At 35.6% G+C, this 19,694-nt stretch overlaps 1 protein-coding gene across 1 annotated transcript; it reads right to left on the bottom strand.

Annotated features, from left to right (window-relative positions):
- Nucleotides 1-7,643: 7,643 nt before the first annotated feature.
- NTS (neurotensin) lies at nt 7,644-19,614 on the bottom strand. The gene is given in 5 exon segments (XM_062568163.1): nt 7,644-7,790; nt 9,871-10,057; nt 10,059-10,093; nt 15,482-15,543; nt 19,554-19,614. Coding segments are annotated over 5 exon segments (492 nt in total).
- Between the last annotated feature and the right edge of the window lie 80 nt (nt 19,615-19,694).

Genomic DNA, 19,694 nt, shown 5'->3' with positions numbered 1-19,694 from the left:
GGTGACTTTCTTCAATAGAATATACATTTCTGGAGTTTCTCTTTAAACATTTGTCTCTGAAGCCTGTGTAATTAAAGATACGTTTCCAGATACAACTGCCTGATCTTACACTGAAGGAAAAGAAGTTCTGCAAAGATACAGAGGTTTTTCATAAAACATTTTTGGTATTTGGGCTTTTGGATATTTTTTTCCCCAAAGAACATGAAAATGTGGAATTCATAAAGGTAGTGTCATCAAGGTGATGTTTCATGAAGTTTAACATCAGCAGTCCTGGATCTTTGAGTTTGTGGTCAAAGTGAGTGACTTCTCAGCAGATATTTTACGTTTATTTTCCTGTACCAACAACATTCAAGGGAAATGCTGTTCAGGGTGCTGGGCATGCAGAAATCATCCAGATTTGAACATAGAAGTGTTGTGGTTTTTTGAAACCACACACATTCATTCAACATTCGCCATGCCTTCAAATTAATAAAATACCCTGTTTGAAGCAGAGCAACAAGCTGGGGATCTGTTAGAGTAAATGGAACAGAAAGGCCTGATAAAGGAAGTACAGAAAAAAAGATCAAACTTGTACCACAGAAATGTTATTACGAAAAACTGAACTTACTCTTTTTAAATTAATTTATCCGTATGCAGAGAACAACTCATTCTATTTTTTATTATGTGAGCATTGTGCTTTTTTGTATTAAAACAGTCCTTGGACTTCTTCATTGCCAAAAATAATATACAAGCATTTAACAAAAATATTCTCTAGCATGTTGACAACCCTCACCTATTACAGAAATCTATATTACTGTCATATGCAACACTGATATTCCTGGCTCTGCAGAGCTTACTGAATCATTGACCTGAGTCCTATTTGTTTCATTGCTGCCCCATGTCACCCACTCCCTCCCCTTCCTGCGCAGCTTCTTTCAGTTGTTGCAGTTTCAACTTAAAAGTTCTCTGCATGAAACCTCTCAATTTCAAGTTGCCTTTCTGGATTCAAGGAAAGTGCAAGAACCAAGGCAGATGGTTGCCCTCACTATCATCTACTGGCAACTCTCCTTTTTTAGACTCTTCTGTATCTTCTAGTTTACACAGTCTGGGTCTGCTTTGTTCTTGGCTAGCACTAGCAAGACCTAACTAGCTATTAGAATAAGAATACTTTGTGTTATCTTGCAGATTTCTCTGCTTATCTCCCTTCCTCTTCTTGTCTCCAGTGAACCTCCTTTTCTTTTCTTTGGGTCCCGATTTCCTTATTGGTTTGATTCTGATTTTGGGTATGACCTAGAAAAGAAAAGCTAGTAGAAAAGAAAAGTTTGGCTAGAGCCAAGCAGAAGGAACACCCCATTAACATCTCCCACATTTTCCCATTAAACCCTCTACCTATCTGCATTTTATTTCCCATTTGAACAGCTCCTTTCTGTTCAGCTCTGTAACACAAAAGGTTGTAAGATCAAAAAGGAAAAGTGGAAGTGCAGACGATATTTATAAAAACGAATGGTAATGTTGATAACACCCCTATTCTCCACAGGCAGGTTCTTTGAATATTAAGTTTTAACTCCACTATACTGAAAAAGTGCCTTTAGTAAATGGAAACTTTTGAAGAAAATGGCAGTTAAGTATTCACCAAGGATTTCAGCTTCAAAAGCAGCTGCAATCTTGTTACTTCAGTGTCTTCTGTATATTAAAGACAGTCATTTAGAAATCTGTTCCATTATTGTAAAACTCTGAGAGTGCTATGGCATCACTATGCAGTTACATAGCCCCATAAATTATATTTCATTTGCTGCAAAATTCAGAATAATTTGAATAAATTTATCCATTTTTGAGTACATATACATCTTTGTTCCACTAGTTCTATTATTCCTTTGGTTCCTACTGTTTGAACAGATTAAAAGGCTTGCTCCCTGTTCCAAGCAGCTCCTTATTTAAAAGATCTGGAAATAAGATACTAAAATACAACAGCATCAGTATTGATATAGTTATTATATAGAATGATAGTTATACAGCTACTCTAAGGAATTGTTAATACACAAAAAACCCAAAGAGATTTCCACTCATAAAAGATCCATTAAGTAAAATATTTCTAAGCATTTCTCTATATCTACTATAAAATAGGAAATTTTATTTTATTTTTTTTGAGGATTTTTTAATCATATGGAATAGATATCTTTAACTTCATACAAGCATTATGGTTTTTAAAACATTTCTTTGAGGCACCACAGCATTCAGTCCAGTTTTCCAAATTACATTGCTCTATGGACAACTTTCTTGAAAAAACGATGCTTAATAACAAACAAACAAATAACAAACAAAATCCTTTTTTGTGGTAGACATTTATTTTAGGCCTTGAATTAAATATTTCTGGAAAAGAAGAAATATATAAAAAAACAATCTAAATTTTAAGATTACAAAAACCAGTTAAGCAGATTCAATTTTCAGATGACGAATCAGAAAAAAAGCCACAAAAAACAGTGTCAAGATTTTCTTTGGAGGTGTCTCAAATTCATCTTTACAATAAGAATCACTGATATATGATCCCAGTAGTTTTTCATTCATATACTGTTCATACTGCATTAAGTAGCTTAGATGTCATATCTAGACAGTTGACCTCAGGCTTCTTGCAGGTATTTATGAAAGCGAGGAGAGGTTGTCTGAGAAGCCCCTTTTATGGACACAACCTGCAAAACATTCCTACAACCGTACTTTAAGAGTAAAACATAAACCATTCCTAGTGCAATTTTCGTATCTCTGAACTGAGCTTAGTATCTTGAAAACAGTTCTAGGCTAAAGCTGGGCTATGACTTCTGAGTTAAAACAGCCTAACCCGGTGGAGTTCCAACAGAGAAATGCTGTGGTCCCTCCGTAATTTCAGTGTAATTATGTGTAGTTCCACCTTCTCCCTCTATAAAAGGAGATCTGAGGAGAATCCTGAGAAGGCTGTTTGCTTTCATCTAAGTGAAACAGTAAGCCTTAGTTGGGCAACTAGTAGCTTCTGAAGGCTTTATGTTTCTTAATAGCTAACACCTCTCCTAGAAGCCCTTGATTACTTGTTGTTTATCTCTACTTCGGAGGAGTCATTAGTTGTGGTGAGCCAAAGTCTGTGTGTTGTTGAGGTACCATGAAACTCTTTGAGTCCTCATTGGGCCTCTCAGACCCACCTAAGTACCCTGTGTTTGGCAGCTCTTGAAATGTGATCATCAACACTGTATTTTGTGTGTCTTAAAATGTCAACTCCTATATTCAAGAGATTGGATGACAATGTCAACTTTCGATAGTAATGCTTAAAACAAACAAAAATCCACTATATTTTAGCTCTTCTTAGTGCTGACAAAGTTTGAGAATATGAATCTCATGAGCCCTGGCAACACAGTAAATAGAGGAAAAGAAAAATCACTCAAAATCTATTTATTAATTTACTTATACATTAGGATTTTTTATTCAAGTTTACATTTTCTGCAGCCTCACTCATGGATTTTAAAGCTTGAGTTTGGTAATAATGAAAAAAAACTTGCCCAGATTCTTTATGGAGATCAAACCCCCCTCCACTCTCTTTGCTTCAAAGTGGAGCAAGTTACAGGTTCTGGCTCTATAGTCAGCTCTCAGGACTTTATCTTGCAGGGGTTCTGCAACTGTTGTTTTGTGACTGCTTTCAGACAGTCCAATATTTTGGATGAGGAGAACATCACTGATCGATCTGGAACCCTGGCAAACTTCAGAAGGACCTACTCCTATTTCTGCCCTCCTACACCCAAGTATTAGAGTGGTGGCTTGTATCTTCAATTTGATGCAGCATGGTGCAAATTGAAAACTAATCTTGGGAGAGATCAAGACCAGATGATAATGACTCAGCTGTAGGTTAAGTAAGAGCAGACTATGAGCCACAGCAATAATCATAGATTGCAAAATTAAATCACTTGTCTCTTTTAATCTGTAAAACTCCACCATCCATCCACTCTGTTTACTCCACAGCCATAAACTCTTCACAGCAACCTACATTATAGTTTAGACTTATGTTACAAAAGGCTGAAAACAATAAATATTATAATATGTCACAAGCAAGACTCAGAAAAGCTGAAGTGTGTTATTTTATCACCACATATTAAAACTTGAGAATAATAAATATTACTTTTTAATCTGATTCCTTTTAAAGAATAACTAACAAACGTATTCTTAAGAGGTTATGAAAGTATTTATTTTTCTATGCTTTGCTTTTCATGTATAGGGGCTTGTGAGACTGCAGAGAGTAATTATTCAAAAAATATTGCATACAATCAATTTAAATCTCTGTTAATTTTAATTCTACATTAGAAATAGCTTAGAGGTTTATGTAGTTTCTCCATAAGACAATATCCAATATTTGAGGAGTATGAGAAAAAATTAAAGTATGTGAATAATTGGTATAATTATTCATCTATTCATCTTCATTGCACCTTGATATGAAGAGCAACAATGGACTATGTAGAAGAAATGGCTTCCTCTGTGGAGACAGAGAAAGGCAGCAAATCTCTCAGCCTTTTTAAAATACAATTGTCCATTTCAAGAGATGTTTCTAACAATCAAGGTGACAATCACAGTTAATGGCCTTCAAAACAACCTTTTTAAACTTAAGGCAATTATGAACTGGGAGAAAAAAAGAAGAAAAAAAGTCTGAATTTACAAAGCTTTACATACTGGGAGGAAGGGGAGGGAGGAGGAAGGACCTTCTCTGACCTGAAGTTCATTCAGCACCCATAGCTATTGCAAATACAGTGTTGATTTTACAGGCAATGCACAGACAGAGCCAAGACACAGGCCCTAATGATCTCACTGCTAAATAGGGGCAAATATATATATATAACTCTGCCTATATTTTGCAGCCATCATCCAAAACAAGGGCTGAAGAATGGCTGCACTTGACAGCAGAGAGGTCAACAGGAGGTGGCAACAGCTAGAAGTAAAAGGAGATTTCAGACAATGAAGGTCCCTCAGACATCAAAATGCCCCTTTATAACATTGTTTCTCTAGGTTAATGGTATGACTTTTGTGTATTCTACACAATTTTTATGTAGCTGTGCTTGTTTTTCACCAATGATTACATTTTAACCTGAAATACCATCTCTAGCTATTGTAACTTTGCTGTTCCATATGACCATTCCATAATTACAGATTTTGTTTCCTTGTCTAGTTAGGACTTTCTCTCGATCTAGATGACTCACCCCTCTGTCAGCTCCCTGAACATCTCCATGTTTATAGGCTACCTCCTACCACACTTTATATGTCTCCTCCAGTGACATAGATTCACAGCCTAATGGAAGAAAGGCATGTAAGTCATATTCAACCAGTTAACCTGGCTATTCTGTTAACTCTGCATTGCAAGGAATAAGCACATAGCCACTTTCAGGATAACTTTGAATTAAAATGTGGATCACTAGACTGGGTGGAACACATAGAGAAAATGATTTGAGATCCTTCAACCCTGAATATATAAATCATCTGCAAAATGAAATATGGATGCCTGCACTTCTTTTTTTTTTTTTTTTTTTTTTTTTTTGAAAATTTTAACTGTCTTTCTCAGATGCTACTCCTATTACCCTATCCTACATTTTTTTAACTTGTATGCTCAGATTGAACATGCAGAGAAATAGATTGTGACAGTCTATTTCTTTTTTTATGTGTCCATATTGGCTAGTAAATAGTGAGCTGAAATCTCTATTTTTTTCTTGTATTTTAATAGTGAATTTTTGAACAAACTCTATTCTGCTTTGTTATTTCAGTTCTACAGAAAATTTAGAATTTAAAATGTCTGTAACAGGATTATGAAGCTGCTGCTTCTTCTTCTTCTTCTTTTTTTTTTTTTTTTTTTTTTTTTTTTTTTTTTTTAAGAAAGGGGAATGTTTCTTAGTTACTTGAGAGTATGCTATGTCTCCAGTCTAATTCTATAACGGTTTCGTTAAAAAATTAAAGGGCTTTGAATCGTCTCGAATCTTATTTAAGCAAAGCCCTTAAGCATATTAAGCTTTTAAACTATTAAGATCTAATGTGCTTAAGTACTTTGCAGTTTTTGAATCATAATGATTATTATAGTAATTACTGCATGCTCAGTTACATCTTGTGAATGTATGCATTTAGTGGCTATTTAACAAATAAACTGATTAATAACATTTGCAGTGAGAAAGGGAAGTAGGATTCACTTTAATGTTATGAAAATACATTTTACAGCTCAAAACCATCCTTACTGTGTAACAAAGTTAATATAACCACTGATATGGATATACTTTTTATATGTGTATCCTTGCATGTGCTTAATAGTAATTGACAGAAAATCTCGTCTATGAGAGGATTTGGAATTTTTGTGTTTTTTTTTTTTTTTTTTTTCCTAGCAATTTATTAGAGCAGAAATGATGTGAGGAAATATCTCAAACAGAAAACACATAACGTTTCAAAGGCAGCCCATCTGATCCCCCTTTTTGCCTCCTGGATCATAGACTATCTACTTATTCCAACTGTTTTTGTGTCCCCCATTTTTTTCTCTCTTCTTCCAGATCAGAGCCTTAGTCTTGAGAGTCTTAAGTCTGGTGTAGAGATTGGAGACACCGAGTTAGAAAATGTGTGAGTCTCAGATGGCACCAGAGTTTTTATGGCTTGTAAACGCTTTTTTCCATGCTGGGATCTTCACCTTTGGATGGATTCCTAAGGCTACCTTTAACTCCTGAAACTGCCTACTGTTATTCTAATTTTTTAGAGGGAGGGAAAGGAAATGCCTTTCAATAACAAGTTTCAAATGTTCTAGCACTAGTTCCTCTTCTAAATGCCTTTTTTCCAGAATGTTTGTATTTCTCACACTAGAAGTATGTTGTGATTTTTTTTCAGTGACACCACACAAGTGTGAATCAGCTTTTATTTTTTGTCTTTTTAAAAAGTTTTTTTTCTTTGAGTATACATGAATTAGATAAACATCATAAATTGTTTTCCTGACTAAATAAACTGTTTTCTTCATTTTATCACTGATAGATAGCGATCTGGAAGGGCATCAGGCTTTGTTCACACTAGCATGCTTTTTTGAAGTCTCATTAGGGTATGGTTTTCTTAAATTATGACCTTTGAGCAGTAAATTAGGAATAAAGAAGTTAAATTCGTCTACAATATGAAATCTGAAATTGCCAGACAACAGTTAATAGTTAGTTCATAGTATTTTCCTTCCTTACTTAGACCTAATCTCTAATATTTTAAAAGGGCCAATATAGAGGAAATTATGGCAGTTCTGACTAATGTATTACACAAAAACTCACATGCATGCATGGATTTGGGGTGTTCCATTAAGAAATTGTAAGATTCTCCATAGGGTTTTCAGACAGTATCAATTTACCTGGCATATGTTGATGTGCTTTATAAAACAGGAAAAGAGTACCACATTGTAACAAATATATCGAAATCTCGGTTGTGTACAATACATCATGCTTAGAAACTAGATTTATTTGCAAATGTATTGGTCCAATTAATCTCAAGTAGGAAAAAATCACATTCAAGAAACAACAATTGCAAAAAAGACACAGTTATGTTATCATCTTGATGATTTTCCATAGTATATTTTCACACAAGTATGATTTTAGATTTAAATAAGATAACCATAATGCAGTTACCTATAAACTAAATATACATAGTTTTCTTCTGCTGCATCAGTAATATGAACTTCTCTTGAGTATGTATGGTCTTCTAGCTTTGTTCACATGTAGCTGCCGTTTCAGGATATAGGGATTTTTTCTCTTCATTATTTCCTTATCCTGGTTTGAATTCTCTAGATCAAAAGCATCTTGCTGAAGTAACTGTAGGATGTAAGAAGAGACACCATGGTATCTGGGGTTTGGGGTTTTTTTGGTAATGAAACTTAAAAATTGCTATAGAGTTTTATAAAATTTGTCTTAGCATCTTCTATAAGGAAAAAAGCTTTACCATTATAGTATCAGTAACAAGAACAAACAACCCCCCCACTCCCACAAACACTAAACTGACAGCAGGCTAAAAATGAGCTGAGTCCTACGGAGGTGATATTCCACTGATAACAATGAGAGGTTGATTTTCACTAGATAAACTGGTATATCCTCCTTGGACAAGAACCTAAACTTTAGTGAAAAATTCCTAACAATTGTCATTCCATAAACTTTAATTCAGCTTTAAAAACTCCTAAAAGGCTTCAGCTTTTGACCAGTAGCTATTATCTGCAACTTCCCACAATTAAAAAATAAAAAATGCGTAAAATAAATAATTAACGTACAAGAAAGTCAAAATTTTGTCAATGAAAATGTGTTATGTAACTGTGTTTTGAGTTTTACTTGGAGTTTTTAGTGTTTGGTTCATATTAGTTCTTGGTTTATCTATTAAGAGTTCATCCATTCTATTATCATATTCTTCCATTTTCAAATATAATCCTACTGCCTAACTGAAAGGCATTAAACTAAAACCATTTTTATACTCACCTCAATGCTTCCCTAAGCAAACTCTGTTACTCACTTAATTACTCAATAAATGAGTAGTCATCTAAACTCTTCATTGAAATTAATGGAAAAAAATCATGTTTTCAACAAACTTGGAGTCAGTCCTGGATGAGTAAGATTACAAGAACTTGTCTCATTACATATATTGCTTATTACAAGCCTTCTTCAATTTCTCTCCCCCTGGCTCCATCCTTTCTCCTTTTGTTGTATACATCTTTGCATTTCATCGCCTTACTACTAAGCCGAGAGAGGAATATCATTACTTTTTAAACTTCACATGCTACTGCATGCTACTGTTGAAAGTGATGATTCCCAACTATCACAAAAGGTGATGGGACTGCAAAATAAGGAACTGTGGTTAAATCATATGCACTATTGTGTATAGTCAGGACTATGGCAACTCCTCTTCTGCACTAAATACACTGATAAAGAGGATCCTCAGCAAACTCAGTTTCTCAAAGATGCTGCAGTCTTTTCTATGGGCAATCCCAGCAGATACAAATTATTGAGACAGAAATTCTCACAGAGCTGTGGTTCAGCAAATAAAAGGGATGAAGATTCAGTAAACTGTCTGTGAACCTGGTATAGCCAAAGAAACTATGTTTACTGCAAAGTGGGCATAATATCATTTTTCCTTACCCAGAAAAAACTCTTAATGCAATATGCAACAGTGCAAGTGATTTCTACTCAGCGTGCCTCTGTGTGATTGTGGCAGTAAGGTAATACCACAGACAGATTATAAAACTCTGTCTAGGACCAGTGATCCTATTCACTCACAACTTCAGCTTAGGAGCATCCCTCTTAAGTGGCAGAAGAATGGAGAAGCAGGAGATCCTCTGCTGCTGGTTTCCTAGCAGTGGTAAGGAACCCAGAGTACCCAGTAAAATTACATGTATACATGTACATATGTCCGTGCATTTTGAATCCAGTTTGCTCTAAGTCCTTGAAACAGTTTTTAGAAACCCTGTCTTTGTTTAGTTATGCCTGAATAAATCTGCAGTAATTTCTCTTCTATTAAACAGATACTAACTTTATGTTCTGGCACAGAGCTCATTTTCATATGTTTGTTTGGTTCTTTGGAATGGTTACAAAGAGTGGAGAAAATATGTAGCTAAGAATATTTCACATTTAACCACTGATTCTCATCCAGAAGAGACATTTAACTCTTTAGAAACTGTATTAACTCACAACCCTTTTGATAAGATCGCGTTAGACATAATAGATATTAGAGACTACAACAAACTAGAAAGGGAAAGAAGGCTTAAATAATGAGAAGAGGGGTGATTTAAACCAAGAACACTTGAGATTTGGAAGAACCCGTACGACATGGACTTTAAAAGATCACTAGAAAGGTAAGGAGAACCGAAGAGTGCAATAGTAGTTGAAACATTATTTGTGACATTTGTTTTACCTCCCAGTGCTGAAAGGCTCTGCTGTGGCAAACTTTTTGGAGTTGATATACTGTCAGCATTGCTTCCAAGGTGAATCCATCCAGAGCATCAGGAAATTGTCTTCCTGAAATGAGATCTTCTTCATCTACTTCTGCTGTTTCCCCTACTTGGTTGTTTATGTTGTTGATAAAATTGCAGACATTTAGCAGTCATCTTCCAGTAAGGAAGTTTTGCTCTGTTAATCTGAAAACACAAATGCCCAATAGTTAATGCTTTGCAATTTTTGTTTTGTTTTTAGTAATAATATAGGTAAAATGTAAAAATGTCAAACATTTTGGTAGGAGCAAGTTTGTTTATTTGAAGTATTCTTCATCTGCCCAAATTTAAGTCAATAATTAGAGAGTGCTGAAATTAGGACAACTCATTTATTAAATGTACTGAGCCTGCTTCCCCACTGCCTTGCCCCCAGGTAGGTAGGTAGATATACAGGATGAAAAAGCAAAGCACTACCAAACTAGAATGGTAGCATTTCACACCCATTGCACAGGTGCAAGCAAAGACACTGATGGAAATTAATATAATATAAATTCACAAGTGTAAATGAGGACAATGATTCAAGTGTACTGGACAAATTCCCAGTCCTGGATTCCAAGCTGGATGCCTGTGGTTAACTAGGCACTCCTCCCCAGTTCAGAGAAAAGGAACGGAGTCCCTGCTTCAGGGCAATCTCTCTGATGAGGCTGGGTCTGAAGTTCTGGAATCTGTAAGCCCCAGGAGTTTTGAATTGTGGGGAGTAAAGAGCCTGCAAGGTGAGAATCTAAGGTCTACCAGGCTTAGACAAAGATGGAGCAAAGCTGTGAAAATAGTGGATTTCTGATTGGGGGCTGGACTGAAAAATTAAGATGAGCTGTATTTGGGTGGTCACCAATGGACGTGTTCAGAGGTGTTACCAAAAGACAGAAGTAAATTGAGACTTTTCAGCATGGATTGACCCAAATTTTGCTTAATCCAATAACTTGCTTTATTTAGGGGCTTTTAAGTTTTAAATTCTCTTAAAAAACAAACAAACAAACAAAAAACGGAAAACAGTTTTTCAAGACAAAATCCAAATTTTTAATTTGGGAAATGCTCAAAAGAAACATTTTTGCTTTTCTATAGATACTTTTTTCCCCTAAATAGTTGTAGTGGGAATTTTATTTAGTTTTGGTTAACAGTAGAAAAAAATTAAGTGGAAAACCTAATTCCCACCTCATTCACTGCTTTCATGCTTAGCTTGCTTTGCCATTTCCTTGGTTTTCCCACTCAATATTAATTATTTCTTTCAAATTTTATTCCTCTGGTTGATAAGTACAGAAACTAGTTTCTTTCAACCACAGTTGGTGACCTAGTAATCTCCAGTCAAAAGCCAAATACTAAATTCCTATTTATACCTGGCAAGTGTTTCCCTGCTATGCACACTAGGCTGACACTTTACCCGGGAACTGAAATGTGGTGGCTGTTTCTTTTCCTGGATGTACAAAGTTTATATATACATGTATATATATATACTATAGTAATACAGAATTGCCTTTTACTTAGTGACATTATCAAAAAAGAGTGTGGATGTGGTGTTTACTTAGCTGATCATTAAGCAGTCCTATAATCTGATGTTTCTTTAAGGCACCTTCCCAACAAAGAGATATTGTATGCAAGATTTATGCATGTTTGTCATTATTTACTTTTTTTTTCTTTTGAGAGATGGAAAAAAAATACATAGGAGTGAGGAAGAAACAAGAAAGTAACATCACTAATAGCATTACTTACAAGGAATTCCCTTTTGACCATAGTCTTTACACCAACATACACATGGGTTTCTAAATGACAGCAATTTAGCCTTTTAATAAAACCACCATGTATTCTCAGATTCCCGACAGCATAGGAAAGCAGCATAAGATAACATTTTTCTAGCTAACTTACAATAAAGAAGTAGATCTAGAAGCAATGCCACATGAGCAAGTGGGAGTTTCAGGTTAAAATTGAGATTATTCAGCTAGATGGAAATGGGAGAGGAGACGACTGGGAAATTTGTTGGGTCTTCCTACATAACTTATAGAATCTTTTTGATCTAAATTTACTACTTCACATTAGCTTGATGCATATCTTTGTTTAAAAGAACTTTTTGTGTATATATTAGCCAAATACCTAAATAGCAACCTTCAGTTAGGTGAAATTTATCATAGCTGTTACTTACTAAGTTGGAGAAAAAATCTAATAATTGTGATGAGGTCTGCAATGCATAACTCATTGGTAAAGTGAGTCTAGTTCCCGTTAATACCATGCATAGATCACTTCAAAGTATTTTTACCTGGGTTCACCTACTTCTGATTTGCACTGCCGCCAGCTCACAGAATGAGACTGTAATGCTTTAAAATTTTTAAACAAGAGTGAAATAACTTCTTAACTGAACATGGAGCTCTCCAGGCCATGCCCAGAACAGAACAGCTGTGTTACTGTTCTACTCTATTTCATTATTGAAGTAAACATTAAAATCAGTTTTATTCTCTGTTTTATAGGCTATGTGAAATATCTAAGGTGAATATCCTAAAGGAGTCTGCAAAAATACAGTTTTAGATTACTATAACTCAGATGTTCTGGTTCTTTTTCAATATGTGATATATTTGCCACCCAGGTCTAGGCAATACCAACTACAATTGCTCAAGATATGTTTTCAAAAGTAACTATGTAAGAGCTCAAGAAACCTATATCTGAGATGGAACTAATTTTTTGAAGATTAACTTGAAAAAAAATCTAGGAGTGATTTCATGGAACAAAAGAGACTGCATTATGAGTCTGAACTTAAAACATATTAATTCTGAAGAATTCATGTAAGTGAATATCATGCATGTGTTTCCACTGATGAACATTCTCCTGAAATAATACTCAGAAATATGGCTTCCTACATCTTTTATCTATTTTGAAAGATAATTTATACTGGACAGAGAAACTGAAATGAGCTGCAGAATAGCTCTAACCGTAACTCTAGCTCCTCCCTTCCTTTCCCTTCCCTTCCCTTCCCTTCCCTTCCCTTCCCTTCCCTTCCCTTCCCTCCTTTTTTTTTTCTCTTTAAGCTAACATTATCTCAACCTTGTTTGAGTTCAGCTGAGTATTCTGGGATCTGGGAATAGAGCTAGTTATTTGATGCAAAAGAGAGAGAGAACAGATAGCTATCTGTATATTTGAAACACTTCAGATTGTGTTCTCTTACCAGATCTTGCAAATAGCTCTTTGGAGTTTATCTTGGGAAAAAGACAAATAAAGTATTTTAGGGACATGTTTGATCCTTTTATCTTCCTCGAGATAAAAGAGCATGGAAGGGTGGTAAACTGTATTAAAGGTTGAAGATGTAATGGTAAGAATGGATGTACTTCTTTAGGGATGAAGAGTATTTCAGTACATGTCTCTAAAGAGTAGTTTTTAAAAGGCCGTCAGACACTACAACAGTCTGTGAAGTCAAAAGCATCCATATGGTAACACTTTCCATAATATTGGATAGACTCCTGAACACTGCAAAAGATGAGTGCTTCAGTTCAGTTCACAAGTGCCCACTCATGAAGAATTCTCAGGCACATACTAGGAACCACAAATGATAACTTACTTTGCTGCCTTTTTAGATCTAGGCTTTCATAACTATGCTTTTGTTTGTCTGTTCGTACATCTTAGATGTACAAACCATAAAGTTCATCTAAATTGGCTGGATTTCCCTTGATGTTGATTACAAAATCCATGTCAAAGACAATGAATGCAGTTTAATGTAATTGTCCTCAACTGGAACCAGATCTCAGGCACACAACAATCCATTTATGAGGTGTATCATCCCTAAATTTGTCTCTCACACTTCCAGTATATCTCTACATGGTTAGCAGAAACATAGTTTTGTTCTAATGAAGGTTACAAACCAGCAGATGGCAACAGGAAAAAAATGAAGAAAGAATTAGTCATTTCAGTGATCAATGGAATTGTGGTACATCCCTTGTAGGTGCACCATTATACACATTTTTAGTCATTCCACTATGCTTTATTTTGATATCAAGAAACAATATATATTACACTACTGAATTTTAAATGGAGATTACAAATATTATCACCTAGAATAAAAACAGTGATACTTCTACCATCTATCCGCTGCTTTTATAAACTTCAGGGGTCACAATTTATCATATATACAATTAGGCGGTCAAACAGCAATCACTTGATGAAACACAACATGTAATAGTAGACAACAAACATCTTTACATTGTCAACTGTAGCACTATATTTGTGCATTCCTAGTTAGCTGGTATAAAACTCTTTCAGAGATTGTGCTGTGTGCTAAGAGAGAAGAAAAGATAGAAGAGGGAGTTGGAGTCACAATTCCACTAAAGTCAGTAGCAAAAATATCACTAGCTTCAAGGTTTCCCCAGGGCATATTAAGCTCTGGCACTCAGAAGAAGAACTTTTTTGTCATGCCCCTATATTTACATTCATCTCTGGAAAAGAACCTTTATTAAATCATTCTCTTTGTTAGAGAAACAAGTAGCAAACAGGTTTTTTTGGCACCTAAGGCCAAATACCATGCAGGTAAAGACCATGAGAACCTAAGTACTACCACATAAGATCAAAACATCATCTATTCCAGGATGATTTCTTATTCTAGGATGTTCAAAGGATACTGAAAAAAAGTACACATATAAGCAAATATCAAAAATATAGACGTCTTCCAGGCAGGCTTTATCCTTAACCTTCATCTGGTAACTGACTTATTATTTTTTTTTTAATTGTCATGAAAACATCATTTCATTTTCCATTGAAATTAAGCAACAATTGAACATTACTAAAACAAAGAGTTAAAGCATTCCACCATAAGCCCTTGAAACTTGTTTCAGGATTTATTTTTTAATATATTGCTAAAGAAATATTAGACAAGTATATATTTCTTAGTTTGTTGGTGGAAAAGAGAAGTGTTGAGAAAGTGTTTCTCTGCCAGCCTGTCCAATACCTATGTTCAACACTTGCTGCTTCACCTACGTGAATATGAGCTTGGAACTGAACTTTTGTCTATTTGTAATAAACAACATGTACATCGCTCACAGTCTTGTGAGCCTTGGCCTCTTGTCAAGGAAATGTTGTTTACCAGATTAATAGTTTCATAGACATGTCCCCATGTTCTTGTACTAACTCTATGAAGAAATTTCTAAACCAAAATCAGCATACGTAGTAACAGCTTTTGTTTTATGACTATTAATGTTATATGCATATAGAAAAAATTCTGCATAAAAATTTCACTTATGGATTTGACTCAAGGTTAATTTAGCTTTCATCAGGCATAATCTTATTGGAACCACATTTCCTCATATAACTTTACATCTCTGCACATAACACAGTTTTGATGGTGTAATGAAAGTGCCAGTGTTAAAAGTGAGGGACACTTTGTGTGTGTCACATCAACACCTTTAAATTTCCTTTGAACAAGAAGAAAGTTTTGTACCAAAGTAATGTCTAGCACTGAACATTTAGGTCTAGACCGTAGGTTATTACTTTGTGCAGAGACCTCTAGGTTTATAATGAGAATTTATTTGCTCTCTGCCTGTCAGCTAAAGAAAGAAAAATAATTACCTTTGATGTATACATATTGGTCAATAAATCTGCTTCTAATGCTTTCATTTCCTCTTCTGAATCTAGGAATAAATCAGAAACATATGTTTATTATTTATTATTTTATCATAAATCACAGACATTTGAATTCAGCACACAGAATTTAGGCACATCAACAAGTTTTGAAACAAACGATAGATAAAAGCACAGCAATGTGATCTAAAGGGACTTTAGGTAATGGCAGCACAAGATAAAACCATTATTTTAAAATGGAAACTTGCCACCTTTTTAAAGCTTGATAAAGCACATTGACAGGACTAGAAAGATTCAGTAATTTCAATTCACTGTTAGAAAGGCCCACAAATCTGCAAGCCATTTCATTTAAAAAAAAAAAAAAAAAAAAGTGTTGTGATATTTTTCATTCAAAATCGGCATGATTTTCATAATTACTATGTGTCACCTTTGCTAACTTTAGAAGAAGACTTTCAATATTTATTTTTAAAGAATATTCATTAAGTAACAATAAAGAAATCAGACTAATGGTAGTTATGAGTACTTGACAAAATATACTTTCAATTATTCTCAGATAAATGAAGAATAATTTTGCTGATGAGTGGTTTGAGATAGAGCAGAATTTGGTATACATACTATTGCAATATATGCACAAAAATAAAGTATTTTAACTGAAATTCTTAGGATTTTATTTACTAATTTAATTGACTGTTAATAGCTCAGTGCATTTAAAAGACCTGTGATTTGATGGATAGAGTAACTCTTGAAAAAGAAAACACAGTCAAAAATATATCTCTCTGGACTGTACATAAGCACAAGGAAGAGCTGTTGCTTTGAAAATGTAACAGCAATCTCAACTCAAAGATGAGCTATATACAGAAATCAGTTAAACCTTCTGCTGAAGCACAGTTCCGTTTAGCCTTTATCTTCTCCAGAGTATTGGCAATCCAGACCCAAACAATACACTTTTATTTAAACTAAAACTAAATCAGTATCTATGCTAAGGTAATACAAGTCAAATCTCTTTTTGATTAAAATGATCCATGTTATTAGTATGTAACATCCTAGAATCTGTGGAGAGATTCTGCCTGCTCTTTAATTTTAGGAGTCGTCACCACAGTATCTTATTAACTTCCACAGGAACATGAGACTGAAAGACATTTTTTTTCTAAGTCTGTACTAGTCCGTTCTCTCTACTAGCACAGGCAATCATTATAATATTTTTTAAAAAGTTGATTGTGTTCCATCTTAATAATTATTTTTCCCCTCACATTTCTTCTTTGAGGAATTCCTCTAAACCATCACTAGTTATTCATCATCATCTCATTTCAAGTCTAATTTGCTTCTAATTACAAATTTATTTGTGGCTAGTATATAACCTCCTTCATTATTATTGGTACTTTTCTATTTCTAGTTTTTACCCAACTTGTGTATTCTTTGAAAGCAATCATAGCCATTCTCAGATTAGATTTTTTAAGGTGTATTCACATGGTGGTTACCAAACAAACACACTGTCACTGTTTCTTTACCCGAGGCTTTGGGGAATATGCCATTCCTCTGGAAACCACATAAATAACATCACTGCAAGATTATGCCCAGAGCTGTTAGACTCTATCTATCACCTAGTCTCCTCTCATATAATAGACCACCTATTCCCAAAGTCCTCAGAATGGCTTTCCTCTGCGCCTGATGTAATCTGAAAAATTGTACCATATACTCCAGATGAAATATCTCAGAATTTAACTACTTTAATGCGTAATACATTACCACCAGCTACAGCAAATAGCTCTCTGGCACATATTAGGACTTTACTTGCCTTTTATGATTGAAAAAACTTAATATCTCATAATAAGGTTGATGTCAGCTATCTCCTCAAACACTTCCAACAGGAATGCTTCTGTTAAGGGGAGTTTTAACACACACCTCTATTATTTACCAAGCTACTGCATCTTGTACTGTTGCACTGTTTCCATTATTGAAGTCATCAAAAACTTCTATGTGTTATGACAGTCTTCCTCTCTACGGATGCCCATGTTCATTGTGTAACAAGAGCGCTACAATTGCTTGCTCTTCCTTTTTGCATTGAAGTCGCTATTGAAAATATTGAACAGATCAGTGTTGCAGGAAGTCACTAGTAACTTCTCTCTGTAAGAAGCTTTCCATTCAGCACTACCCGATGTCAATGTTACCTAATCTCTTAAGCAATTTGCCACTAACAGAAGCTGTATGTGGAGCGCCAAATCTGCTCAGCCTAATTTCTACCAATGATAGCAGTAGCTGCTGGGAATAGGGAAGCAGCCCAAGTGGACAACATCCTGATTTGTGGTGCATGTCCTGGGTCATATCAGCTGGGGACAGCAAAAGGATGTGTGTCTGGTTAGCACCCAGGTTTTGAGGCCATGGGAGATGGAAGAGAGCTGTGGAAGTGGAACGCTATGCTGAATCATTAGGTATTAAGAAGCTTCTTGATCAAGTAGCCTGGAGTACGTTACTCAGGAGACTGTTCAAGATTCCTGGAGTGAATAAGGAAGCAAAGCTTGGGTGTCTATTCAGACGAGAGCACATACAGATAAAACAGGATTGAAGGAGGCAAAGGAGGAGGTAAAAGTATAAAAAGAACAGACTCTCAGAAAGCACTGCATAAAAAGTCTGATTTTATGTTATTGTTCCTATCGTCAGAAAATCCACACGCTTTGCTGTCCTCTTGGTCATTCACTACTTCCTGACAAGAAATATATTTGCATTCTACAAGAACAGTTAAATTGCATAAGAACACACTTTCCCCCGAGGGCAAACATTTTGAAAAGAAAATTAAACTAAATGATCATTTTCTTTATAACACAATTATCAATAATAATTAAAACTGACTCAGCCCTTGCAACGGCATTTCTCGTTTAAATATAATTTCAAAATTTCAAGCAAATGAAACATCAAGTCAATTATACACACAATTTTATTTCTTTTAGGTGGAATTTAATTTCCACCTAAATCTTTGACTTTAATGGGTTTTCAGTCAGACTCTACATACAGCAGAGTTGAATATTCTTCACTGAAAATACTAATCATGTCTTCACTTAAAAAAACTTTAGATATATGAGAAGGGAATGACAAATACTAAGCACTGTCACTAAGATCACGGGCTCTCTAAAACACACGATTTGAACTGTGATGAATATAAAACTCAGGTATTATGTGTACTACATTCTTCTGCAGAGTACACACTGGAAACTTTCATTTAAAAGGAGAATTATGAGCTTATGAATCCTCCTCAATAGTGAAGATACTTGCATATTTACTCTTCTAAATTTTGTGGAGTTAGAAATTAAAGTAAATTGCAAGCTAGCAAGATTGAGTTTTGAAACCTATCTTTCAAAATCTTTGCTTCTATGACACCTGCTCTGTGTCTGTATGTTTACCGACATGTTTAATTACCGCTAAACTATCTTTTTTGTCATACACACAGGCATACATGCACACACACAAACTTAGCTGTGTCATTTTCTGAAGCAGCAAGCAATGCATGTTAACACATAGTCCTCTTTTTCAAGTTTCTAAAACAATTATTCTTGGAATAGTAACACACACTGAACTTCCTACTGCATGAGCTGCATGTAGTTCAACATTTTTTTCTCATCATTTCTAAGCAGTTGCTGTTAGCAATTTTTTTCTGAAATCCTAATTAGATGGTGTCCAGTAAATCACGTATGAGGTAGCACTGGGTACAGTTAAGCAAGTGGTCTATACCAACACATGCTTCTCTATGCCTGCTCTATAGCAATAAGCATGGTATTGATGCTGTCTTCCATGCTGTCTGAAGGAACGGCACACGTGAAGGCAGAAACTTATGGGCACGATGGAGAAAGCGATGCCGGCCGGACCCTGTCACCAAGGGTGGCCCCTTGGCACCTCCTAGACATAGCCGCATGAGCCCCGGGGGAGCTCCAGCCCCGTTCCGGGGGCCAGGCGCGCCTCAGCTGCTACTGCTGGACTTAGTCCGAGAGAGTCGGGAGGAAGAAAAGAAAAAAGGAGCGAAAGCGGAGCCGGCGCGCAGGTGCGGGACCAGCCCGCCGCGGGCTCTTACCTGAGCAGAGGCTGCAGGCGGCCAAGGCCAGCAGCGCCACGCACACCAGCTGGGCTCTCATCCTGCCGCTCCGCCGCTAGCAGGGCAAGCCCATAAATCCTAGGGAGAGACGGACAGAGAGACACACAGAGAGAGACACAC

This window comes from Rhea pennata, chromosome 1 (assembly GCF_028389875.1).
Source record: "Rhea pennata isolate bPtePen1 chromosome 1, bPtePen1.pri, whole genome shotgun sequence".
NCBI classification, from domain to species: domain Eukaryota; kingdom Metazoa; phylum Chordata; class Aves; order Rheiformes; family Rheidae; genus Rhea; species Rhea pennata.
Note: the sequence above shows the minus strand (reverse complement) of the source record. Positions and strands in the feature narration are given on the sequence as shown.